The following is a 27,696-nucleotide window of genomic DNA, read 5'->3' on the forward strand; positions in this document are numbered from 1 at the left end:
TCTAGCTCAAGGGAAGTAATAGTGCCACTGTATTCTGCTCTGGTCAGACCTCACCTGGAGTACTGTGTCCAGTTCTGGGCACCACAGTTCAAGAAGGACACTGACAAACTGGAACGTGTCCAGAGGAGGGCAACCAAAATGGTCAAAGGCCTGGAAACGATGCCTTATGAGGAACAGCTAAGGGAGCTGGGCATGTTTAGCCTGGAGAAGAGAAGGTTAAGGGGTGATATGATAGCCATGTTCAAATATATAAAAGGATGTCACATAGAGGAGGGAGAAAGGTTGTTTTCTGCTGCTCCAGAGAAGCGGACACGGAGCAATGGTTCCAAACTACAAGAAAGAAGATTCCACCTAAACATTAGGAAGAACTTCCTGACAGTAAGAGCTGTTCGACAGTGGAATTTGCTGCCAAGGAGTGTGGTGGAGTCTCCTTCTTTGGAGGTCTTTAAGCAGAGGCTTGACAACCATATGTCAACCATATGATTCCCGCCGGTACCTATTTATCTACTTGCACTTTTATGTGCTTTCAAACTGCTAGGTTGGCAGGAGCAGGGACCGAACAACGGGAGCTCACCTCACCCCGTTGCGGGGATTCGAACTGCTGACCTTCTGATCGAAAGCCCTAGGCTCTGTGGTTTAGACCACAGCGCCACCCCTGAAGCCTTCATCTCAAGAGGGGCTTGTCCTTCTCAGCACCATAGCTTTTGATTCAGAGGCATCCTAAGCACCATCCCTGTATCTCTCTGTAACAGTCTGTTCCAGCCAGCCAGCATTATTATTGGTGCTTTTTTTCTTTAAAAATGTTTAGGGGTACTCTCATTTTGACTCAATAAAATCACCATTTTATAATTCAAATTGGGAAAAATACAGTAATTGGACAAAAGTACAAAGATTCACAAAATCTTTAGGGGTATGCAGACCCCCAGAAAAAAGCACTGATTATCATTATTAACTTTGTATTATTATTTATTAAATTTGTATACTGTATCGCCCTTCACAGGGCGGTTCACAACATAAAAACAAAAAGTTAGAACACAAAATATATAATAAAAGCAAGAGCGGCTGCCTTTGAATCCCTGCATGGAGTTCTGCCTAATTTCTTCTTCCTTGTTCCCAGAACACCTTGCCAAAAACCTCTGTGAAAAAGGACAACTTTTTTCTGTGTGAAATCACACTAACTTTGCTCAGGCAACCACCCCCTCAGTTACCAATAGGGTCTTTTTCTATATCGGGAAGTTTTTTATGTTTGACATTTTATTATTTTTGATATTTTACTGGAAGCTGCCCAGAGTGGCTGGGGAAGCCTAGCCAGATGGGTGGGGTATAATTATTATTATTATTATTATTATTATTATTATTATTATTATTATTTTGCGATGTATCAGTTGTAGGGCCTTCATCTCCCTTTCCTGCTCTGTCTGGTAGAAGAACAAGCTCAACCTGTCAGCTCACCTTAATTCTCAAAGTTCTAATTAAATCCCTGCACCCAACAATCTAGAGGGAGAAATCTGGCACCAAGGAATCTGGGGGATCCCTGTTCCCCCACTAAAAAAATAGCATAACTGCTCGCAGCCTGATCCCAGAAGTATGTGTGCATCAGATTGCAGCAACAACAAAAGAGAAAAACCAGGGAGGTTGCCTTGCCTCTTTCATCCCAGGACAAGTAGTCATGGCCTCAGTCTTGAACATAAGTAACAGGACCATAGGTCCATCAAGCTCCGTATTATCTGCACACTGACTGAGAGCAGCTCTCCCATCATATTCAGTGGAAGTTTTGCTCAGCCTTACCTGGAGATGCTGGGTATTGAGTGGGCATACAGAACACATGCTCTGTCACTGAGCTACAACCCTTATACATGCTTACCATAGGAGCCAGCTCCTGGTGGCTGTGGGGTCTTTGCCCCCTCATAAAATATTTGAGGCCCCCCCAAAATTGATGGGCACTGCTATTCGAATGGTGTGCAGGCACTATATCATGTGTTCAGTTATGTGGGGCAGGGCTTACTTGGGCCCCACCAATATATTTTTTTAAGTTGGCAGCCCCTGATGCTTACTTTGGAGTAAATACTACTAAACTCAGTGAACTCCTGAGAGAAGGCAAAATAAGGACAGTGCTTTACCAGTAATAGTTATCATTAAATAGGGACAATTGGAGCTTATGCACAGAACATGGTATTCTGTTTCATAGGCCTAGGGATTAGTCAGCTGTCTGCTTCCTGGCTTCTGTCAGGAGCTTGTCCTACACTCAAGTAGGACCCTGGCAGAGACACATGCCCAACTGGCATGTTCTCTCCCTCCTGGTCAATCGTTCGGAAGCTTCATTAGCTTTCTTCAGCCCGAACATCACAGCAACCGATGCCAACAGACATTGGCACACTTAGGGATCCGTAGAGTGTTCGCATTTGCATAACAGACCTCAGCAACTCAGCATTTTGGCTAATCTACTTTATTTACATATAAACACACACGGAGCACTGCAACATAGCTCCCTCTCTCTCTAGCACCAGTCAGCAAAGAGAAAGAACAAAGGACAATAGTCCCACTTCACAGAACACGGTAACACAAACATCCTGTCTCCATCATTTACCACTCTGTGGAGTCAAAACATACACCATCATGTGATAGACAAAAATCCCATGACTGCAATCATGGAGCAGGAATTCTAACAGCTTCATCCACCTACAAAATCTGCCATAGGCAAGTGAAGGGTCAAGGAGAAGGAGTTTGAACCCGTTTACAGACAACTGTAATCACGTCTCTTCAAGATGGAGAGAAAGAGTCAACTTTTACCCAATGAACCATTTACCAATATGGTAGAGCACTGATTGTCATTGTCATGTGAAGTTTTCAGTGTAAGTGGTTCTGACTGAGTTAGCTGATCACAACCTCAAGGGTAGAATGCTTTACTCCCTTGACAGTGTCTAGATCAAGGGAAGTCATACTGTTCTATTCTGCCTTGGCCAGATCATACCTGGAGTATTGTGTTCAATTCTGGGCATTATTTAAGGAGGATATTGATAAGCTGGAACTTGTGCAGAGGAGGGCAAACAAGATGATCAAGTGTTTTGAAACCAAGCCTTATGAGGAACAGTTGAGGGAGTTGAGTATGTTTAGCCTGGAGAAGACAGACGAGTTATAGCCTTCTTCAAATATGTAAAGGGTTGTCACATGGAAGATGAAACAAGCTTCTGCTCCGGAGGGGAGGACCTGAACCAATGGATTCAAATAATAAGAAAGGAGATTCCAACTAAACATCAGGAAGAGACCCATCTTAACCTGGTTTAGCCAGTCAGTTGAAGCTGTTGCTGGTGTGTGGCTGCTGACATCTTCTCACAGGTGAGAGCTGGGTGCAGTGTGGGGACCAATGGTGGAAAAACACCCCCAGAAGGAGCATGTCATGTCCCCCACCAGAGGTACTAACCCTTCCCTAACACCCCATATGCCCCAAACTCATAATGCCATTATACAAATTTACGACGTGGCTCAACTTGGGAGTATTGCACACGTTCTGGTTGCCTCACCTCAGAAAGAAGGCTGTGGTGCCAGGAGGCAGAGATGACCGCCAAACTGGATGGCTTTAAAGAGGGTTACATAATTCAGGAAGGACAAGGCTGTTCATGGCTGGTAGCCATGAGGACTTATGTTTTTCCTCTCCTATTGTAGGCAGCATGCTTCTGAAGGCCAGTTGCTCAGAATCCTAGGTAGGGAGAGTGCCACTGGCTCAGGTCTTGCTTGCAGGCTTCAAGAACAGAATGCTGGACTAGATGGGCCATTGATGGATCCAGCAGCCTCTTGCGTACACTACACCGCTGCTGCTGCTGCTGCTGCTGCTGCTGCTACTACTACTACTACTACTACATTAAGCTTCACAGCATTAGTAACCCTTTCTGAGGCCAAGTAATCCCCCACTTTATTATCAATCTCAAGTTGTTGGCAGCAAGGGATTTCCCCATACCCCTCCAGCTTCTCATTCTTCATCATGGTTGAGGTATTTAAATACCACCTGATATTTAGTGAAGTAGGATTGAAATTTGGTATCCTGGTGTGCTGTTTTTATTTCATTCTGCAACTCTATTACGTTTTCTTTTTCTTACGTACCTGCTTTTTCTGTTTCTACATGTTTGTGTGGGCAACACTAAAATTCAATAAAAAGTTGGAATGTTCAAAGAAAAGGCATTCAAGGGGCAATTAAGCAGCAGTTCATCATTAACCCTTTAGGCGTGCTCAAGGGGAAGCAACAAAACAGGCAGGACCTGCAAACTTTATTGGGAAATGGGATTTGCTTGAGAGTAAACCTTTAAAATTAATATTGACTACAGAGAAAGATGTTGCTGGATAATACATTGCCATACTGAGTGATATTTGGAACCTCCATTTTAATTCTACTTCGATCTGAGTACTTAAGGTGCTGTGAAACAACCCACCTGGGATAGAATGGGAAACTGCAAATTAAAGTTGAGGAGACAAGAGTTTTGTGACACCTCCTTTAGCCCATAAATGCATAAAGATGTTTATGTTAAATTTTCTAATTTGGGGTTTTGTAGTCACTTGGTGCATGAATCCTGACAAAACATAGATCTCTTTGTGAAGGACAAAAAGCCTCCAGCCCTCTTCAGGTGTTGCAGAACCCATGTGAAGACTGACTGTAGTGAAGAACCTCTTGCATCCGCAGAGACTCTGCACATATATTGGAAACCAGGGTTCTAGATGTTCTCACTTGCCTAAGCTCATGGCTAGGCAAGCAGTAGCAGCAGCATTCTGATCTAGTTGCAGCTTCCAAACCGTCTTCAAGACAAGTCCCGGTGGCTTAGCTGAAGAAATAGAGAGCAGGGTGTGTCATCCTCAGCATATTGATCACAGCCTCTTCCAAAGCTCCAGATAGACAACCGCTCCCTTAGAAGGCTTGCATATAAACTATCATAAGTGATAAAAACTGGTCCAACATTTATCTCTGATAAATAAATGAATGCAGCAGCAATGACCTTTTTAGTATATTTTATTTAGCATAACTAGAGAGCCTTTAAAATGAAGCGTAAGTTGCACAGGAATGTCAATAGTTTCATAAATAAATACATCAGTGATGCCTGGGGATTGGGGAAGGATGCAATCCAGTTCATATTTAAAGGCAAATATAACGAATTCACACTTCTTGAAACAATACATGAACTTAAACAACTATCCTTTGGAATTCGCACTTATCCAAATTTTACAAACTGTGTTTATCAAAAGGTATACAATAGGAGAAATTGCGTATAAAAACATACATATTAGTGAAAATAACATATAAAATGTATTATATTAGGAGAGACTGCTTGCAAGAATGCGTACACTGGTCAAAACCTCATAAAAATGTGTTTGAAAAGAAATTCACACTGCTGTAAAATTCTGGTGAATTTTCCTGAGGATTTTTAAAATGCAAATTTAAGATTAGATAAATGAGAAACAGAGAGATCCTTCCATCCCTAGTGAATTCACACATGCTGACTATCTAGATGACATGGTAGCAAAGTGGAACAAGGAACATTCCAATATGGTCTGCTCAGCACAACAACATGCATGTAAGAGCGATGGACAGAAAGAGTGCCTATGCACCCCCCCCCGCCTTATGCTTTCATTATATCAAATGCTTTGCTTTCCTCTTCCTGTGAGACCCATCACAGATCAGCCAGATTCTGCAGAGTATCAGAGCTGGTCTTCTAAGTGCCGGCTGTCTCCTTCCTCTGAGACTGCTTACAGGAAACAGCTTATGGGGTTGTCTGCAGATGAGAAGAGCATTATGACAGTCTTTGTCTCTCACACAATTATGGTTATTCTTGTTCTGCACCCCACTCCAAATCAAGGAAGGGCCTTGCTTCTCATGTTCACTTCATCAAATCTGGCCCTCTTTGAAAAAAGTTTGGACACCCCTGCTTTGGGCAAAGGAAAGGGGCTACAATTAAAAACATATCTGAGGAACATTCCTCCCCTCTAAACATTGGGTACCTGGACAGAGAGCAGATTTAGCCCTTATCTCAATGTACGTGAAGAAGTGCTGCCATTAAAAAGAAGAAGAAGAAAGCAGATACTTCCAGGTGTGAGCCTCCTAACACAAGTTCAGACCCAAGTTCTCTCTATATGGATGTTTGGTGTGTTAGCTTCCATGCATTCCCTCTTTGATAGTAATGGATATTTATTGCTATCCTGCCACTTTCATCTATAGTGCTGGGCAGAGACTGATGGAATGTATTTGGAAGAGTTTTTTTCATCCTTCCTCCCTTTGCCCTCCACAGCCTTTTCTGTTCTGGGCATGTGTACAGGTATTTCTCATACCCTCCAACATTTCTCCAATGAAAATTGGGACATCCTATTATTATTATTATTATTATTATTATTATTATTAATATTATTATTATTATCCCTTAAGCTTTCCCTCTTAGCATTTATTCTGTGATTTGGCAAATATTTCCCTAACTCCTAAAGGCAGTCCAGCCTTACATATCACACATGGTCATCTTTTGCCTTGTCCGCTGGTGAGTCTCAGTCTGTTCAGTTCACAGAGATGTTGATTTCTGGTCCTTTTTCTTGGTACATAAGTTCAGACTAAAAAGGAACAAAGGACAAGGAGTTAATAAAGTGACAGACAAGGTAGCACACACACACACTTTTGGTTTTCCCTGCCTCTGAAAAGCCACTTCCAAAGGGTGAAGTGACAGGAGACAGAATGGGTGAAAGAGACCCAGGTTCTCAGTGGGTCTCAAGAGCAAGGTCCAGCTTCAGAGTGGCACCCCCAGACCTTTCTACCCAGCAGGAAGCTTCTAATCTAGGTCCATGGAAAGAGATGCCAACTCTTCTCCTGAGAAAAATGATTTGCAAAAACCACGCACCCTGTCAGAAATATCAGCTTCATGGCCTTAGCTGGGAAAACTGCAAGGAAAGCTAGGCTGCAAACTCAAAACATTCCTGTGGATTGCTGACTAATGCCAGGGAGGTGGACTTTAAATCTCACTCTTTCTTGCTCCCAAGTTGGCACAACCCTCCGAATGGCCAAAACGGACTGGATTATTACACTAGTACCATTTGGCCCCTAGACTACAATTACTGGTGAAGAGTGAGGCAGCACTAAGATCTGAGTAAGGAAGGATCCAGAAGAATAAAGAGCAGCTCCCTGGAGATGGCGCACCCGTGTGTGCCTCTGTACACACAAACACATTTGAATTAGTCTTGCCACCTTGTCCTTTCAAAGGATAAGTTTTGTGATAGGATAACTTTCCATGGGTACAATAAGAACACAGATGGTGGGACCATTGGAGTCTCTCTTTGAATGGATGTGGGGGACTAGTTCCTACAGGCATACACATAGCATAGATTTGACAGATGTATTTCTGTGACAGCCAACAAATACCTTCAGTTTTGTGCCCACCAATACCAAAGCACAGAGTCAGGCACTTCTCAAAACTGAAGCATCAGCATATTTGATTGACTTGTTCCATTCTTTGAAGTGGTCTGATGGAGTATTTCCCCTCTTTATAAATGGACTTAATAATGAAAAAGAGACTGGTACTCACGAAGAGTTCTGAACCAGCCACACGGTGGTTTCATCAGCCCCTCACGGCACATAAGATGGTTACATTGGTTTACTTCCTTCCTTGCTCCATCACATTGGTATGTTGAGATGGGGGGGGGGGTGTAATTTCCAGCCAGTTCAGCCCCATCCCCAACCTCCTCTACCCCCATAATGTTAGTGCTGCTTGCTTACATCCTCATTGTCACTCTCGTCCTGATCTTGCTTCCTCTTCAGCTTTTCCTCTTCTTCCTTCCTGTCCTTTTCTGGCATGATGTCATCCAGCCAAGCCAGGTGATGTGAGGAGAAGATGTACTCCATTCCCTTCCGTATACCCACCAGAGCCAGCAGCTAGAAGACCAGAACGTCACCACACAAAGTTTTATTATGATTATTAATAACTCACATAGCACTATCAATGCATGTGGGACATTGCAGAGTAATTGAAGCAACATGATAGGTCCCTGCCCACAAGGAGCATGCAATATCTATTTTGACAATTGGAGAGACAATAAAAAGAAAAATGGCAATGAGGAAAGAAAGAAAGAAAGAAAGAGGAAAGAGGAAAAGGCACAGCTATGCATATTTAGGTTTTATTTGGGGATGAGGGCTAAGGGGGTTTTGCTAAAAGCTGCATCATGTAAGGGGCCAGGGCTTGAGAAAAAACTGGAAGAAAAAAGGCAACACCATGGAAGTGTCTTGAGGGGGAATGCAAGTCATGGGGGGCATCTAGGAAGAATGGCAGGGTCACCTAAGAGAGAGGAGACCTTTGGGTGGCTGAGCATGAGGTGTTGGAGGAGAAAAGGCAACAGCAGGGAGATAACAGGAAACAAGGGCAAATATGTAGAGTTGGAAAACTTCAACAAAGTAAGAATAAGGAGTTTGTGCTAGATATGAAAAGGATTAGACGCTGAAATAGGGATCTGAGGGAAGGAATCACATGATCAGAGTAATGAGAGAGAGAAATTACCCTGGCAGTAGAGTTTTGGATCTCAGTGAGAGGGCAGAATGTCATTAGTCAAAGATGGTTGCATTAGTCAAAGCAGGAGATAACTGGAGCACAAACCAGTTTAGCTGACAGGGCAGAGAACATTTTGCAATGCTGTATAGTGAGAAATGGCCTGGCTTGGCAACAGATTGGATATATGGAGAAAGGAAGAGGGAGGAACTAAAGATAAAGTCAACAGGTTGGGTAGCAACACAGAGAATGGTGCTGGGGCTCAACAGTTTGTGGTACTTTCCGTGGTACTTTTAGGCAGAGGTGGGCTTATTCTGAAATATAAAGCCGCTAAGGTCTCTCCCCCACCCCTGACGCGCTTTTGTGCCTTAAAAAAATGCCACCTTCTAGGGATGGTGAAGAAATGCAATTCATTTAACATTTAAGACCAAATTTATGACATTTGCATTTACCAAATCAATAAATGGACTGCGGGTTCATCCATAAGTGTGCTGCTTTCCTCCTTACTGCTGAATCAGGGCAAATGTCAGTCAAGTTTTCTGCAGGTTGACCTTTGCTCCAATTCAGCAGTAAAGAGAGAGGTTTTTCTCAGGCAAAGCAGCAGGGCAAACGGAAAAACTCTTGGGCTGGTTCTCTTGAGGCACCGGTCAAGCGGAAGTGCGAACGAGACCTGATACGTGACCACCCTGCAAAAGTCACACTTCTCTGAATTTCACAATGTAGTTCTCTAACCAAACAATGTTTACAAAAACACATAGATGTGGGAAAGGAGTGCATAAAAATGAACAAATTGTTGAAAATAGCATCCAAAAATGCATCGTGTCAGGAGAAATTGCCTGCAAAAATGTGTATGCAAGTCAAAACCATGCAAAATGTGTTTATAAGGAGAATGTACACTAAAATGTTGAAGAATTTTTGTGAGGATTTGAAGCAATTACTTGATTGCCCCATTTTCTCTGAAATTTGGTAGAGAATGCTGATGGAAACGGCATCATTCCCATGGACATTCTGCCCCAAATGTTAAGGGAATGCCACTGGGCTACTGAGGGCAGCCAAGACAGTGCTCAAAGTGGCAGCAAAGTGTTTTTTTCTGATTAAAAAGCAAAACACAAATGTAGCCACCATACGACAGCTATCAAGACGTATTGAAGCTCCAATAATGAAATATTACTTTTATAAATACCAATATAAAATTTCTGTGGAAGTAGAATACTGACATGGGTTATAAAACAGTCAAATAATATTTGGTAAATATTCGGCAAATAGCAGACACCAGCATTTGTAAGGGAGAATTTTTAAGAGATCTTTGTGGGCAAATGCATTTTCTCTCTAGTCAGGTGTCATCAGGAGGAATCGAGGGCTAGAAAGTCCTGGAGTGGGAAGGTAAAATTCACACTGCGCTAGAGTGGATAATAAAGGAGTTCAATATATAGCAAAAGCCAGGAGAGAAAGTAGTTGGGTAAATTCTCTCACTGAATCCACAGGTGGAGCAACCAGAAGAAACTCATCCCTGCCCTAAAGACTCTTACCATTAATGGGAAGATTATGGCAGCTGCCGTCGATTTAATGATCCACAAAACAGCCAGGCAGAGCACCTGGATGAAGGTGAAGAGATGCACTTGGCGTAGAGGAACATGACGGAGGTAAATGAAGTCCGGCTGGTGTTTGGCAGGCATGAGCAAGAGCTGGAGTCTGTCTGTGAGCTGAGAGTAGAGGAAAACATGAGACATGATGTGGAGAACCTTCTGGCAGGCATCAAATACTCCTTAGGGGAACTCCAGTTCACTGAAAATGTTAGTTTTACTAAAGTAGGCATAGTGTATTGGTTAAGAATGAGCTGGGAAGCACTTGGTTCAGATCCTAACTTGGCCATATTTAGTAGTATCATTAGGCAAACCCGTATATCTGATCTATGGGGATGATACTAGCCTACCTTACAAGGCTGTTGTAAGAATCACTGAGATAATATACGTGAATCATTGTAAATTATATTATTCTATTCTGCCAACAGCCCCTGGATTAGAGGCACTCTTTTGGGGATTCCTATGTGTTTTAATGTGATGACAAAGATAACACAAGAATAAAGCTCAGAGCAGATCCCTCAGTTGCATCACAAGCCCAGCTTCCTCCCAGGTTCACAGTTAAAATGACAGATCTGTCTTCCAGGGAATGAAATGCTGGCTAAGCCATTGGTCATTCCCTGCCCCTTATGCTTCAGATGGGCTACAGCCCCCCTTTTTAAAAAAGCACTGCATATATGATTCACCATCACCTAATTAATGATAAAACGTGTTTTTAAAAAACCATACAATGGAAACCATGTTTCCACAATGCCGTATTCCCAGACCATGCTCCTTTAACACTAAAATATTGCATATAGGTGCAGACGTTCATATACATGCATGCATACATACATACATAACATACATAATGTGTATGTGTACACACACACACACACAAACACAATTCTAACATGACTCTTTCCCTCCCCCAAAGGTATATAAACAACCCGCCTTTGGGGAACTTGGAGGAGGTTTTAGAAAGGCTGCCGCCACAAGGCTGCTACATTAAGAAGTTCTCAAGTCCATTTTTAAAGCCTATTTTATAGGTGGGAGGAGGAGGAGGAGGAGGAGCAAACCCTCCTTCCATTTTTTTCTCTCATGTCCAGTCACAAAATAAGCAACGGCAACACAAGTAAAAATCAAAATACTTTATTTTATTTATACTCCTAAGAATTTGGGGGGGGGTTCTGTACTGCAAAAGCTCATCAAGGTCTCAGTGAACCCAGAAGTTTGGGGAACCCTGTTCTGGCCAGACGCAACTCACATTGACACCGCCTTCCATCTTGCACAGTCTTCAATAGCTGCCCTACTGAGGGAGCTAGAAATCGGTCACAGCACCTCCTTCCCCACAATCCAAAAATACTTCCCCTGCTGTTTTGCACTCACCTGAATGCTGCTGAGTGCAGACACACCCATGTAGAGGAAGATGCCATACAGCACAGGCATTGGGATAAACTGAGGGGAAATCAAATCCAAAATATAAGCATGACTACGCAAAGATTGAATTCTAGAAAACATTAACTGTCCATGAGACCTTAAGAATGATTAGATGCAAAGAAGGGCAGAACTCCTGAACTTCTAATAATTGTATATTACAGGCAATTTTGGCAGTCTTGCCGATTTAGAGTCTGCAGCAAATGTAAGAGTACTTGACAGCAGGCAAGTTTAATGTTTTGTAATCAAACCATGTCTAGAACCATCATTAGCCACTATTGGCAAGTATCTAACAGAGAAGGGAGAAGAGAAGCGCTTGCAACTTACAAACAAATAAAGGCTTTTCTTACCTTGAGTACAGGTGCCAAAAACACAGACAATCCTGTTAGGATGAAGACCATCAGACCTGTCACCCTTTGCTCCCTGCAAGGAAAAGCACTTTATATTTCAACCATCTTCAGAGGCAGCCCCACATATAACTTGTTACAGTAATCTAACCTAGAGGTCGCCAGAGCATAGCCAACAGAAGACAGGCCATCTGTGTCCAGAGAGGGGCGCAGCTGGGCCACCAGCCAATGCAGATGGAAAGTGATACGGCCTAGGACCCTTGTACCTACCGGACTGCCTCTCCTGGTATTCCCCACGGAGGACCTTAAGGTCCACAAATAACAACACTTTGGAGGTCCCAAGCCTCAAGGAGGTTAGATTGGTTTCAACTAGGGCCTGGGCCTTTTCAGCACTGGCCTCGACGTAGTGGAACTCTCTGTCACGAGAGACTAGGGCCTTGCGGGACTTGACATCTTCCTGCAAGCCCTGTAAGACAGAGCTGTTCCGCCTGGCCTTTGGTTTGGACTCAGTCTGACCCTTATGTTTCCCTCCCCTTATGGTCTTGATTTATCAGCCGCTTTATAATGAGGCTGCATTTTAAATTGCATTTTAACCTGTATTTTAATTTTTTTCCCCTCCCCCCCTCTTCCCCCCCCTATTATGTTTTTACTGTGATTTGGTGTTAGCCGCCCTGAGCCTGGCTCTGGTGAGGAGGGGGGGTATAAATAAAATTTATTATTATTATTATTATTATTAAAAGCACTCTGCGCCACCAAGGTCTCCTGAGCCTCAAGCGACAGCTGTGGAATAAGGACGCATAATGCACCATACCTGATTCCAAGGAACTTTGGCTGCTCCCCTGGAGCGCAAGTGGTGCTCTCCTTCTTAAGGCTGTCCATGTGGGCCAAAGAAATGACTGTGGCCGACACATACCAGGGCAAACCCAGGATGGAGGTAAAGATCATCAGCAAGGAAACGCAGAAGAAATCCAGGTGAAATCCTGCCCCTTTCTGCAACAGGACAGCCATGTTAGTAACAGGAGACTCAGGCTGAAGAATACACAGTAAAGCCTTGCCTCTTATTTCCCATTTTAGGTGTCTTTTGATTTCTTGCAACAAATACAATTTCCCCCATGACAAGCAATATAAGATGCCTTGCAGCAGCAGCCTTGGGAGTCAGAGAAGCAGAGAGGGCCAAAACAGAGTTGGAGGTCAACACACACTCCCTAAGTGGCCTTGTGGATTCTGGGAATTATATGTTCTTGTATGAAAGTGTCCAATTCATGGCAACTGTCCTCTACCACGCATGCCTCAGCACCTTATCAGGATTGGGCTCCTATACACCCAAAGCTATTAAGAACAACATGAAGTCTCTTTTGAGTGTATTGTCAGCCTCCTAGAAAACCTTTTATAGCACAAAGGGGGCTTTGTTTGTTATCCATTTACCGGTACTCCATGACAACTACTTGCATGATTCAGCATACCAGGAGGGATCTTAAGCTGTTGGAGGAGTCAGGATGAGGAGGAGCAATTCAATTCAGTTTGTACTTCTATCCTAATCTAAGAAATTCACACTCTCTGAAAGAATGTGCAAATTGAAACACAGCTATCCTTCCAAATTCACACATCTGAATTTTGCAATATTTTCCCCCCAACCAAAATATATTTTACAAAAATGCATAGATTAGGCAAAAGTGTGCATAAAAATGAAGATATTAGTGGAAGTAACATACAAAACTGCATTATATTAAGGGGAAATTGCTTGCAAAAAATGAACAATTAGTCAAAACTACAGAAATAGATGTGTTTTTAAAGAAAAACCAATGAGGATTTTTTTTTTAAATTCAACACATGAAGAACTGAATTTACAAATGGAAAAATTATGAACCAGAGAACTGAAATGAACCAAGAGATCCTGCCGTTGCTAGTTAGTAGCCTGCCCACTTCAGCTCACCGAAGACATTGAAGATGCTGTGGTGAACAAGAACGTGCATGGGATGGTGGTGCAATTCCTATCCAACAGCCCCGTTAACTATAACAAGGTGAAAGCTTTTATTAAGCAGCATCAGAGACTGAAGGGGTTCGAGAATAAGGACAATTTACAGTGGTACCTCGGGTTAAGTACTTAATTCATTCCAGAGGTCCGTTCTTAACCTGAAACTGTTCTTAACCTGAAGACCACTTTACCTAACGGGGCCTCCCACTGCCGCTGCACGATTTCTGTTCTCATTCTGAAGCAAAGTTCTTAACCCGAGGTAATATTTCTGGGTTAGCGGAGTCTGTACCCTGAAGCGTCTGTAACCCGAGGTACCACTGTAATATGATATCCAGTCTTCTGTGCCCAGCTGGACTCTTGTACCTTTGGAAGTTGCATAATAGCCAGAGAAACATTTTAGACTTTGGGTGGGTGTGGGGGAGGGAAGGAAACTATCAGAATCATCCCGTCTCTTTCTGGACATCATCTTCCCCTACCCCAGGTTTCACAAGTTAGAGGCACTTTACTTTGTGGAGTGAATAAAAAACTAAAAGGCGCTTGGGTCATGTCTAGGTGACCATGGAAGGAAATTGCAGCTGTTCCCTAAAAACCTCAAGGCAACCTTGGAGTGTTATTATTGTTATTCTTTATTACCTTTATGTAACGCCCTATGGGACGCGGGTGGCGCTGTGGGTTAAACCACAGAGCCTAGGACTTGCCGATCAGAAGGTCGGCGGTTCGAATCCCCACGATGGGGTGAGCTCCCATTGCTCGGTCCCTGCTCCTGCCAACCTAGCAGTTCGAAAGCACGTCAAAGTGCAAGTAGATAAATAGGTACCGCTCCGGCAGGAAGGTAAACGGCGTTTCCGTGCGCTGCTCTGGTTCGCCAGAAGCGGCTTAGTCATGCTGGCCCCATGACCCTGAAGCTGTGCGCCGGCTCCCTTGGCCAGTAAAGCAAGATGAGCGCCGCAACCCCAGAGTCGGCCACGACTGGACCTAATGGTCAGGGGTCCCTTTACCTTTACAGCCCTATAGCCACAGGTAAAGGATTACATAACACAAACCAGGATGCCCTTATATATTTTACCATAGGAGGGCAACACAGGGAGCTGCCATACATGGAATCAGATCATTGATTCATCTTGTTCAGTAGCGTCTACACTGACACTCCAGGGTTTTAGGCTGGGGTCTATTCCAGTCCTATCTGGAGCTGTCAGGGATTGAGGTCTCAGGATCTTCTGCATGCTAAGCGTATTTTCTACCACTGAGTTACAGCCTCTTCTCTTGGCCATCTTGAATGTTAGAATGATGGGTCACAGAATCGTTGGAAGGGAGCCACGGGTCATCTAGCCCACCCCCTGCAATGCAGGAATCTCAGCTAAATCTGATAAATAAAATAAACCAATAAACAAACAAATCCTGACCATGAGAACAGAGTGAATGGCAAGATCCAAAGACTGCTTTCTGTCTCTTGTGGTAAAAGTATATGTTGGACACACCTAAGTTTTGGAATCTTGGTTGTATCTGCAAATGTAAAGGACTTAAGGGCCAGACAGCCAGCAGCCGGCTCAGCCATCCATCTTCCCTTTGGGGTGCAAGTTCTGTCACATCTCATGCAAACCCCAGCTGCTGGGCATATGTTGTTGTTGTTGTTTAGTCATTTAGTCGTGTCCGACTCTTCGTGACCCCATGGACCAGAGCACGCCAGGCCCTCCTGTCTTCCACTGCCTCCCGCAGTTTGGTCAAACTCATGCTGGTAGCTTCGAGAACACTGTCCCACCATCTCGTCCTCTGTCGTCCCCTTCTCCTTGTGCCCTCCATCTTTCCCAGCATCAGGGTCTTTTCCAGGGAGTCTTCTCTTCTCATGAGGTGGCCAAAGTATTGGAGCCTCAGCTTCAGGATCTGTCCTTCCAGTGAGCACTCAGGGCTGATTTCCTTCAGAATGGAGAGGTTTGATCTTCTTGCAGTCCATGGGACTCTCAAGAGTCTCCTCCAGCACCATAATTCAAAAGCATCCATTCTTCGGCGATCAGCCTTCTTGATGGTCCAGCTCTCACTTCCATACATCACTACTGGGAAAACCATGGCTTTAACTATACGGACCTTGCTGGGCATATACCTTGGTCTAAAGCACTATCCTTGAGCAACTTTCCCTTGAACATAATCCCTCTCCCTTGATGCCTTTTTTTAAGCAAACAAAGCTACTGTATCACTGAGCACAGAATGTGAGGTTTAGAAAAGCATTTCCTACGTCTCTGTGAATGTTTCTAGGTGGCTGTTTCTCCAAGGAAAGAGAATTGGCCTTCCAGGCTAATCCTATCTGTCCATTTGGTCTGGCCATGATGGGTGCAGGGTCTGGCTCAGGCCCCATGTGGCTTGGGATACCATGTGTGCTGATTCATTGAACCCTAACCCTTGGCTCCCTCTGGAAGAGCTTCTGCCACGTCAAGAAGCTGGCAGTCAACAAAGCAAAACACAGGCGCACGCACAGCCGACGTCTGAGCCAGCTAAGAGCGAGAGGCCACACAGCAGAGAAATGCCAGGCACTCCCTCAGACAACCCAACCAGAGGAACCAGTTTCTGCTCGCAAAGAGGAGTATGGATAGAACTGCAGCCCATTAACCCAGCAGGGAATGCTGTGGAAAGAGTGGCTGCTAAACTCTCTACTCCACAGAAGGGTGAAACTGGTGGTGCACACCTGGAAACACAGCTAGACTGTTCTTTTTTGCAATACAGATCGAATCTGGGGTTTTTTTGGGGACACACACACACACACACACACCAGAATGCCTTTCATTAAAAAAAAAAATATTGGACAGATACAGGATTGGTAGAGATTGTGGCTGACGTAATGTATAGTGCTGGTTTTGACCTTTAAAGCCCTTCATAGCCTAGGACCCTTGTACCTACGGGACCGCCTCTCCCGGTCTGCCCCACAGAGAGCCTCAAGGTTCATAAATAGCAACACCCTAGTGGTCCCGGGCCCTAAGGAAGTCAGATTAGCCTCAACCAGAGCCAGGGCCTTCTTAACACTGGCACCAGCCTGGTGGAACGCTCTGTCTCATGAGACCAGGGCCCTGCAGGATCTGATTTATTTCCGCAGGGCCTGTAAGACAGAGTTGTTCCGCCTGGCCTTTGGCTTGGAATCAATTTGATCCCCTTCCCCTCTTTCCTTTTTCCTTTCTCCTTCTGTGATGGAACTCCTATTTGGGGACTTCCCTGGCTTTTTCTGGCCCACATAGGACCAGTCTGGATAGTTGGCCTTGGTGAAGATTTGATGTTTTCATCCCCAAAAAGTTTTTTATTTGAGTTTCTACTGAAATGAGACTGCATTTTAATGTTGTATTTTAATCTTGTTTTTAAGTTGTATTTTAATCAATTGTTTTTATACCTGGTGTTAGCCACCCTGAGCCCAGTCTTGGCTGGGGAGGGTGGGGTATAAATAAAAATTATTATTATTATTATTATTATTATTATTATTATTATTATTATTATTATTATATTACACAGCTTCCCAAACCAATGGTGGGAACGCACTGGATACAGAATAAATGGGAGTGTGTACACATCCTGTGTCTCTTTCTTAACATATGCCGGTGTGGAAGGAACTCTGCCCCCACTCCCAAGGATGTTAGATCAGCTGCTTCAGGAGGGGTGGGTAGCATTTCTAAGGGAGATACAACAGGCCCGCAAACTTGCGCCTGGGCTTTGCACCTGACCATTTGCCTATCTTCAGGTTTTGAAAGACAATGGCCAGACTCTTCCCAAGAACTAAAGGGCCTCTCAGTTTTTTGTGTAACTTCGCATAAGCAAGACTCTCAGCACAATCTGGGGTCCAGCACAGAATTCAGAATTCTGATTTTTTTAAAAGAACATTTTAAAGCTTTGTGGCTTTAAAGGATAAATTGATATTTTTAAAGGCCTGAAGGTATTGCCTTCTCCACAAGCTTGAAATACTAGCTTCAGAATAAAGCACGCAAAAGAGGAAATCTACATAAATCACTAGCAAATTTGAGTTATCATATAGGCACAGGAGTACGAATGAACATACATAAAATATAAGGTGGAATAAAGGTGGAATAATAGCATGGGTAATGAAAGATGGTAGCATGTTTTCAGGTATAGTTAAGCCAGATAAGAGTCAAACCACATTCCAACATTACAAAGCCTGAATATTCTAATTACTAATAAAATAAATAAAATTCAGCAGAGAGACGAACATGTTAAAGCCTCTGATGCCAAGATCTAAAAGAGATCTACAGTGGTAATAAACAGTTCCTGGAGGCAAGAGTCAAGCACACAGCATGGCCCCAGACAGTCACGAGTGATACTTCATAAGACCAATTTGTATACAATAAAAGAGGTAGGAGGTTATCAAGAGAAATAATAACTGGAATGGGGAAGAAAGAACCCTTTAAAATGGTGAGGAGGGGGGAAAAACTTTGCACGTGCTCCACTTCCAATGGTTCATATAATTTAGCAGACGTTTTCACAAGGAAACTACAGGAGCAAACCTTTGCTTTAAAAAGAAGAGTTAAGCAATTTTCATGCACCAAAAAGCATGAAAACTACAAGATTGTTAGTTGTGACAGGCTACCTTGCGACTGTGGGGTGACTGATAGGTGTAGGATGAGAGAAATATATTGCTGCATCCAGCACTCAGAACTAGGAGATGGGCAGCCGACAGAAATCTCAGTCTGTCTCCTCCGTTTCTTCCAATTTTTTTAACTGACGTCAGGCCAGAATGAGGCGAAGCCTGGCCACTGCTGGCTGCAGCAGCTAGAACTGGCGCATGGCAACCTCTGAGGTGAGTCACAGGGACAGATTTGCTTTGAAGCAGATGTTCAATGGCTGTTTACTTCTTTGGGAAAATCTATCACAGCACATGCCTGAGAGAACCCAGCCCAGCACTGACCTGAAGCTTATAGTCCTTGCGGTTGAGAATGACAGCTGTTATTTGCTGGTCCATGAAGATGAGGATAATGACCAGAATGGCAGGCACTGACGATGCCAAGCATATCCACCAGGAGTTTGCTCCAAACGGAAACACAACCCAGCCTCTCTCAGGGTTTGTAGGCTGTAGAGAAAAGGTTGGTTGGGAAAAGTTAGTAGGGCCCAGGCTGGATCAAGGGCAGGCGGCAAGAATTTCAGCCCCAGATTTGTTGAGCTGCCTCCCCAGGCAAGGAAGCTCTCTGTGCCTCCACTCCCATCTGACCACACAGGCAGGGCTGCAAGGCTACTCACAGAGCGTGGCTTTCCAGCTGATTAAATTACAGAGGGCTTGTTTTCATTACATCTTGATAGTGTTTTACAGGTCCTATGATGACTTTTTAAAAAGAAAAACCACCACCACCACCGTTTGATAAATGCATTCATCTTCCATATATTCTAAATAAGTATTAAATAAAACATTGGGCCTTGCTCTCGACTGGAGTCTAGAGCTGTGTTTCCCAAAGCGTGTGGTCTTGCCCTTTGTGGGGCAGTGGAATTATCTAAGTGGGTGCTAAGAGGCAAGGGGGTGCTGGAGATGTAAATAACTACATCTGGATTTGCTGGATCAAGTTCTTCTATTTTGTTGAATTAGGACTCAGCTCCATTGGCAAAGAAAAACAGCTTTATATGCGCTGGATATGCATTATAACACTGTGACACCAGATGGAGCTGTGGAGCTCCATTTTTGCCAACCTGATTTCTCACACAAAGTTTACAAGGCGTTTAACTGAAACGCTTCTTTGATGTGCCTAGATCCAGCCTTAATTAAACTAAATAGTTTTAACTGGGTTTTCAATAAATGTGCAATTAATTGTTACTGTTTGAATTTTATTATTATTATCTTCCATAGGGGGTTGTGTAAACCACTATTGTATTTCAAATAATGCTTTCTACAAGGTGGAGCTTATGGGGATGAGCTTATGGAACAAAGGGGCAAGTGGACCCAAAAGTACGGAAACCAGTAGTCTAGAAGATGCAGCTGGCTTAAGGATGGCCGCCAGGACGAAGGCCATTTGTCCCAGCCTCAAGTGCTGGTTGAAGCAGAAGACTTATCTGAAGCTCTGCTTCTGCATCTGAAACGGGCTCATTGTCTTCTTGCCCCGGCCAAGGGATCCCGCTTGAATCCCAATTCATTTAACGTAAGACTGGCAGAGAAATGTTGGGCGCTGGTTACTCCAAGTGCAGAAGCACCTGCAAAGCCAGCCTCCTTGGTGGTGGCTTCTCCGACTCTGAAATCCCTCCCTGGAGAAGCCAGACTGGCTCCCTCCTTGCTGTGCTTCCTCCTCTGGCAGGTGAAGACCTCCTTAGTCCAACAGGCTTTGGGGAACTGACTGGTTTTAATTAAAGGGCTGGTGCTGCGCTGGTTTTTTTATTGTAAATAAAAGACATACAGATAATTATATTTTATATTTATGTGTAGCTTTAATTCTATAAATGTTTGAGTTTTAGCTGCTCCTATTTTATCTGTAAGGCACCTTGAGTTCTTGCCAGGGAAAAGGGCTCAGTATAAATGAATTAATAGTGAAAAGGATAATAATATTATATGGGGCCCCGATCTTGGCCCTGACGTTTCACCCACATTGCACAAGCTGCCTCTTGGCTGCCTGTTAGGAGGAGAGACCAGGAGCTCCCTCCTACGCCCCTCCTTTGGGAGGCAGGCAGCGCTGCTCCTCACGAAGCCTCAGTTAATCCTTAGTTAATCCTTCCACGCCCAGGCCTGCAGCAGGGCAGCTCAAGCTTGGCCCTGATCCACCAGCCGACTCCTGCTTCCCTGCTCACAGTGCCGCCAGGGAACAACCATGGCAGGGCTGCTTGCCTTTGGCTCAGTTACGATGCCTGTAGTCTGTGCAGGCCTCAAACACCTTAGTTTTATACCCGTCTAACTGTCCTGGGTTCTCCCAAAGAATCCAGGCAACGGAAGCCTGAGACATGCACATCTCCCTCCCAGGGGTCCCTGGAGAGCGGGGATGGAGTGGGGATGGAGTCAGCAATCTTTCAAACATCGGGACATTGCCCCGCATTTGTGCTAAAGAGTCTAAGACAGCAATTCCATTTACACTTACTTGGGAGTAAGTCCTACTTAAATCATTGGAGCTTATTTCTGAGTAAACATAGACTCGGCTATAAAGCTATGCCATATATATTTGTTGGAAGCAATAAATGAATAATTGATCCGTGTGCAGGAAATATTTGTAGAGTACCAAACAAGACAGCAGATCCTGCCCTGCAAAATTTGCAACCTAAAAGGCTGTGCACAGCTCTGATTGGCTGAGACGTGTGCAAGACGTTGCAACGCTGTCCCCCCCCCCCCCAGCACTTCTAAACTACAATACCTGAAAGTCGATTGCATCAGTGTGCAATCAGTGTGTATTTTATTTAATAAACCAACATGCCACACGGAGAGGCAAGACAATCAATTTGAATCCATGCTCAGTTTGCCAATCAGTATGGCTGTTATTTGTAGTCCAAATACAGGAGATTTATGGGCTTATTAATGAATGTTAAAATGATGTTGGATTGAAATGAAGTGGCTTTAGCAATAAGGTTAAAAAGAATATGTAAACATGGATTGATAATCAGATGAAAATATAAAGCTATAATATGTTAAGACATAGAATTAAGATAAAAACAAAGAGGGAAAGGATTTGCTGAATTAACCACGTGAACTGGAATACAAAAAAGGGAGGTGTGAGGTCAGGGAAATAAGTAAATGAAATATAAGATATGAAAAGATTGATCTGTTTTTAATTGTTTTTTATTTTTCTGGTATTTTGTATTTTTCCTATGTATTTTTGCATCTTTTTTATTTTTATTTTCTCTTTTTTTATTCTGTAACTTTTTCCTATTTGTAAAACTTTAATAAATATCATTTTTTTAAAAAAAAAATATGGGCTTATCGGTGGGGATATCCTGCACTTCTTGAGTTTGGAGTTGTTGATTTATGTATCAGTGTAGCTGCCCACAATGTGCAGCGCTTGTCTGAACTCACCCTGTACACGGTGAGTTCTGTCAGAGGCAGGGCCAGGCAACCACCTCAGGCAGCACGATCTGGCGGACGGCTGCTTGGTGAATAAGAGGTGCTGCTCGTCTCCTCCCCACCCCCGCTGTTCCCAAAATACAGTCATGCCTTGGTTTTCAAACAGCTTAGTTCTCAAACGTTTTGGCTCCTGAACATCACGAACCTGGAAGTGACCGTTCCGGTTTGCAAACAATTTTTGGAAGCTGAACGTCTGACGGGGTTTCTGCAGCTACTGACTGGCTGCAGGAACTTCCAGCAGCCAATCAGAAGCAGTGCTTTGGTTTAAGAACGTTTTGGAAGTTGAATGGACTTCCAGAACGAATTCCGTTCAACTTCCAAGGCACGACTGTAGATCTTTATCCCCTTCCCCTTATTCCTGATCTCACTCACCCCTTCTTTCCTGCTTGGGGGCGGGGGGAGGCGGCATTTCGTGGCTTGCCTCAGGGTTGGCCAGAAAGAGGCCTTCCTTCCCATCACTGCAATCCCTCCCTTTGGGGGCAGCTGCCTTAAGAAGCCATGAGTCATAATCGTGAGCCTCTTTAGCCGTAGGCCACCTCCTTCATTTCAGTGCTTCTGCCCTCTTGCCTTTAACAGCAGCTGGACACAAAGCAAAGTTTAGAAGATACTGCATTCACCATCACACCTATTCTATTTCCATGCCAGGAAAAGATTCCACTGCTCCACTTCTGTGTTTCAGGTGGCTTACAGAGCCCAGGAGCATCCCATGGCTTCTCTCAGTGTTCTTCCCCAGTCCCGTAATTTCCCCCTTCCCTGTGTGGCTGTAATGAGCAGCACTGCAAGTGTGCTACGCAGGGACAGCTGCTACCTCTCCTTCTGCTGCACTGGAGAATTTTTGAGGTACGTGTAATTTCTCCAGGTTCTGCCTAGACACAGGAGGTGTGCCCTTTTATACCCAACAGACACTATAGTTTGGTGGTTGAGGGTGTAACTTGAGAGCCAGGAAGTTCCTAGTTCAAACCTCGCTGTTAAGTCACTAGGTGACTTTATGCAAGCCGTGTCTCTCAGCCTCAGTTCTCCATCTGTGGCATGGAGCTAGTACTGCTGACCTTCTTCACAGGCTGCTTATAAGAATTACAAAATTGCTGTGTGTTATTACTCCTCTTGGCACACTTCCAAGAGGGACAGAGGGTGGGTCAGTCAGTCAATCAATCAATCAATCAACCCCTAAGGAACCAAGAGGTATAAAGGGGCAAATTTTCCACAACATACTCCTAACCAATGTTAGCAATATGTTGCATTACTTTAATCCTGTCCAGGTGCAGAAAACTGGTTCTTCTCTGACTCCTGCCGTTCTTGCCTTCTGTACTGAGCCAGTCAACAATGTGTTACTTAATTCATGTTAATACACACTAATTAAAAGTATGCCCATTGCGCAGCATGAGACATTCACACCCACACAGTGAAGTGGCCCTTCCCACTTCCCTTTAAGAATAGTACTGGTGCTACAAGAGACCCAGAAACTGCACTGCACCGCCGGATCTTTTGTTTTATCCCCTGCTGTCAAGAAGGCACAGATGATGCCCAAATAACCTCTGCTGAGCTACAGATGCCAAAGAGAGCTCTTGCAAGACATTCTTATTTTGAATAGGCTTTATGAAACTACAGTCCCCACCCAGCCTTCAGGTTTGTGAGGGCTGGGTGGCAGGGACATCAGTCTGGATGATGCCTTAAGTCCCTTCTCACAACTTGGGGTCCTATATCTCTGGGGGTAGAATGTATCAGAGCAAGCTTTATTTATTGGCTAGCTAGTTAAGCACCACAACCAGTGTTACTTTGTGCCATAGATGGGTGGTCCTTTCCCCCCTCCCTCACCTAACTGGTAGAGAGGAGAACAAAAGCCAGTGAGCTGGGTCAGAGGAGGCTGGAAGCTGGAACCCGACACACGCTTGCTCTGTGCTGGAGCCAAAGCCGTGGCAGATGAAGAAGCAAGGCCTTCAAGGGTGTTGATGCTGTGAGCTCCTCCATCATATTCTCAGGTTGTATATATGTGTAAATAATACCATACACCCCAAAGACATCACAGTCTCTGCTGACCTTCATTCTAAGGAAACAGAACTCTGGAATCTCTCAACTCTCTGAGATGGGGATGGCATATGAAAGGCCCAAAACATTTCAAGTAGTTATGTTGAACAGTAATGCTCCCTAAGGAATTTGTTTTGCAGAACTGCCTTACCAGTCTGCCATCTAGGGAAATGTGATCAAATGTGCTACATGCTGAGAAATTCTTTACTTTAACTTCTTTCTTATGTAATCCTCTCACACCTTCAAAATTCCACAGAAATGTATGGCCCCAGACGCAACATTTGCACTTATTCTGCACCCTGGCAGAGCAACTCTTTGGCATGCTCCAAGCCGGGCCCACCTTGAATTTGTTGGGCACAATGAGCTTCGGGGTCTCCAATCCAAGGGCAGCATCGATTCCACAGAATATGAGGATAGTCAGGATGATGGAGAAGTCGCCCACCAGCCTCCTCAGCTAAAAACCAAACAAAATAATTGCCATGAGATTTGCAGAGCAAGGTTTACACTCGCAAGTATGCAGAGTTAAGGTTAGTGTTCCCATTCCAAAGAAGCCCCTGACTTTAATAAAATTCAGAAAAGTCAGGAGTGAAACACCTTATAATGAAGGATCCGATAAAAAGTGTGTGTTCCTTTCTATAAACCAAGATGTGAAATTATACTTCCTTTATAACTGTAGATGTTTGTGTGAGAGGATGGTGGACTCTGGAAGAGAGGTGTGTGTGTGTGTGTGTGTGTGTGTGTGAGAGAGAGAGAGAGAGAGAGAGAGAGAGAGAGAGAGAGAGATGAAACTAAGCAAAGAACATGCAGGTGAGAGAGGGAAGGGATGGCAGCAGCAATCTAGCAAACATGCTCTACTTTGAGGAGAGAGGTCTGCATCCTCTCAACAATGGCCTGTTCTTTTCTTTAGTTTCTTTTTTGTGTGTTATTATGAGGGATGCAAATCTTAGAATGAAATATTAAATAAATGCTAAAAACAAGTAATGCCTGTGCACTTATTGTGCAACTCGCCCCCCCCCCCCCGGTCTCCAATGGCTGTAAAGAAAAAAAGAAGAGCAATAAAATGGATGAGCTGCCAAGGGACACAACCCATGCTCATTCGAGAGCAGAAATCCTTACAGTGGGCTGCCCTTCGTCAAGGAAAAAACCCCTCATTGCCTCCCCTAAAGTATCTAATACAGTCAATGGGCCCAACAAGCCTCACTCTGGACCATGGACCACTAGCACAAGCACATCAAAAAGAAAAGTTAAGTGATGGCTGGCGGGAGGGTGGGAGGATAGGGGAGCAAAGCAAACAGACTTTACACTGAAACATTTTGTTTAGAATCATAGAATTGTAGAGATAGAAGGGACCATGTGGGTCATCTGGTCCACCCCCTGCAATGCAGGAACACGCAGCTGTTCCATACGGGTATCAAACCTGCCACCCTGGAATCATCAGCACCATGCTCTAACCAACTGCTCTACAGTCCTGGATTGTAGAGCTTTTTGCTTATTGAGTATTCAGTTGGCCTTGGTGTCTGCTATGTTCAGAATCTGCCTGCAGATATAAAAAGCGCAGAGCTGAGTAGTTCTGCAGGGAATTCTGCTGGAATGGCCTCCTGCCTCCCCTCAAAGCCACAGTGGCCCAGGGATGGAGGCATTCATTTCTCACTGAGCGCTGGGCAATATCTTCTCGGACCCACCAGGAAGCACCAACTGAAGGAAGTAAGGAGATTTCCTGGTGTAGAAGAAACCAGGCACGTGAAAACTTGGAGGGTGTAGTAGTAATCGCACATATTGAAACCACCCGCCCACCCCTTTATCCAGGGAATGGATGAGAGAGGGGAGGTACTCACAGCTGCCGGGAAATAGCGGCTGGACTTGAAGTTCTTTAAGGCCATAGAGCAGAGAAATGTTCCCAGGAACAGAATGTAAGACATGAAAGTGATGTCAGGCACGAAGTTGCAGCTGTTGCCCACTAGGTGGCCTCCGAGTTGCACACACTCTTGCTTGGTCAGCAGGGACCAGTTCCCAAACTGGGACTGCTGTGGGGAAGAAAGCAGCAATCTCACGGAGGAGCCTGGCTTAAAGAAACGGATCCCAGCCCTGAGCAAGGCAGAAAGATGTGCTGCTGCCTAGGATGGATGTTTTGTGGAACTGATCCCAGTTTCAAGCATCATGATGACGTCTCTCTGTATGCACAGCATCCCTTTCTGCCTTTCTTCCCTCTCCCTGGTCCCCAGCCGCCCTGGAGCAGCGACAGGGCTGGCCTGACCAACAGGCAATGCGAGGCAGCTGCCTCAAGTGGAGGTCACTGGGATTCGGAGTGGCAGTGGCAACCCTCTGCCTGCTTCCCTCGAGCCCTGGGTCTCTTCCCCTCCCTCAAAGGACAGAGCAGTGTGTGCCCTAGGATCTCCTTTGCCTCAGGTCATGGAAGTGCCCTGGGCTTGTAGAATGGGTGGGTGGCAGAGAGGTCCATCTTTGCCCTCTCCTCCTAGGCCACATCTGAATGAGGAGCGCATGGAACATACAGAGATGCTGTGCATCTCCCCAGACCAATCCTTTCACCACCAGGATGCTGAAAGGACAGCCTTAGTAGGTAGGTGGGTTAAGTAAGGGAAAGAGGGTGTCTTGGCTGCATATCTCAAGGCCACAGTCACTGGCAGCTGCAGCCAGGACGACCCTTTCCCCTGCCCTCCCACAGCAGGCTCACCCCATGATTGCAACATGCCCTCTGGGCCACTTCACAATTAACTAATAAAATGGGCAGGAGCATCTATTTGGGATTTTTTGGGGGGTGGGAGTTAAGGGATGACTCCAGAAGGACTGCAGAATGGTCTAGCATTTGTGAGGCTGTGATGTTTTCAAAAGCACGACATTAAATCCACATAAGGGTGATCTTGGCAGTGGAGATGGAGCAGGACGGCTACTGCATGATGACCCCTTGGCCATTCCACCTATCCCAGCTATGACACCAGGAAATAATTCAAGGTCTCCAAGGGACATGGAGTTCTTGATCCTCCTTTGGTCGGTTGCATTAGTCACAACATAATGTAGGCTCTTTGGACCTTGGTTTCCTTTCATTCACATCCTAATCATTGAAAATGATTCAATTTCTTACCTCTCCCAAACTGCTGAAGGTTGGAAACAGTGTCTCGTTCAGAAGAGAAGAGTTGTCTGAAAGAAACAATGGTTAGGTCCAAGCTGCTTGAAAGACTATATTTCCTCATACAACCTGCAGACTTTGGGGAACAACAGACTTTGGGGAACTGAAGGTCTGGTGCTGTGCTGTTTTTATTGTAATTACCCATATGGTTTTATTATATTTTTATGTATACATAAATAGTTTTAATTTTATCAATGTTTAATTGGTTTTTATTTTAATTATTGCTTTTCCTATGTTTTAAGCTGCTCTTATTTGACGGGTGAGCTCCTGTTGCTCGGTCCCTGCTCCTGCCAACCTAGCAGTTCGAAAGCACATCAAAGTGCAAGTAGATAAATAGGTACCACTCTGGTGGGAAGGTAAACGGCATTTCCGTGCGCTGCTCTGGTTCGCCAGAAGCGGCTTAGTCATGCTGGCCACATGACCCAGAAGCTGTATGCCGGCTCCCTCGGCCAAGAAAGCGAGATGAGTGCTGCAACCCCAGAGTTGGCCATGACTGGACCTAATGGTCAGGGGTCCCTTTACCTTTTTATTTTTAGCTGTAAACTGCCTTGAGTCCCTATCAGGAAAAAAGGCAGATATAAATAAATAAAATGATAATGTAAAACATTGGTTCATATTTTGGACCATTGTACAAGTCCACTGTTGCCTGAAGATGGGGGGGGGGGCAGAAAAATTTCTCAGATGTGACCCATCATGGACCAA

General features: G+C 44.5%; 1 protein-coding gene across 2 annotated transcripts in view; it reads right to left on the reverse strand.

Moving 5' to 3' along the window:
* Window positions 1-4,978: 4,978 nt before the first annotated feature.
* The window catches only part of SLC4A9 (solute carrier family 4 member 9), a 37,436-nt gene continuing 14,718 nt past the window's right edge, over window positions 4,979-27,696 (reverse strand). The window contains exons 12-22 of one of the 2 annotated variants that reach the window (XM_083748589.1): window positions 26,950-27,005; window positions 25,685-25,870; window positions 24,190-24,303; window positions 18,711-18,872; window positions 12,653-12,831; window positions 11,845-11,917; window positions 11,447-11,515; window positions 10,028-10,201; window positions 7,736-7,891; window positions 6,475-6,579; window positions 4,979-5,756 (exon numbers count right to left, since the gene is read on the reverse strand). In XM_083748589.1, the coding sequence (XP_083604715.1) occupies window positions 6,526-6,579; window positions 7,736-7,891; window positions 10,028-10,201; window positions 11,447-11,515; window positions 11,845-11,917; window positions 12,653-12,831; window positions 18,711-18,872; window positions 24,190-24,303; window positions 25,685-25,870; window positions 26,950-27,005 (1,223 nt within the window). In that variant the 3' untranslated portion in view covers window positions 4,979-5,756; window positions 6,475-6,525. Of the gene's footprint in view, window positions 5,757-6,474; window positions 6,580-7,735; window positions 7,892-10,027; window positions 10,202-11,446; window positions 11,516-11,844; window positions 11,918-12,652; window positions 12,832-18,710; window positions 18,873-24,189; window positions 24,304-25,684; window positions 25,874-26,949; window positions 27,006-27,696 lie in introns of both variants that reach the window. The other variant, XM_083748588.1, reaches the window with a different exon arrangement.

The sequence above is a fragment of the Podarcis gaigeae genome (genome assembly GCF_964106915.1).
Source record: "Podarcis gaigeae genome assembly, chromosome: 7".
In the NCBI taxonomy this organism is placed as follows: Eukaryota; Metazoa; Chordata; class Lepidosauria; order Squamata; family Lacertidae; genus Podarcis; species Podarcis gaigeae.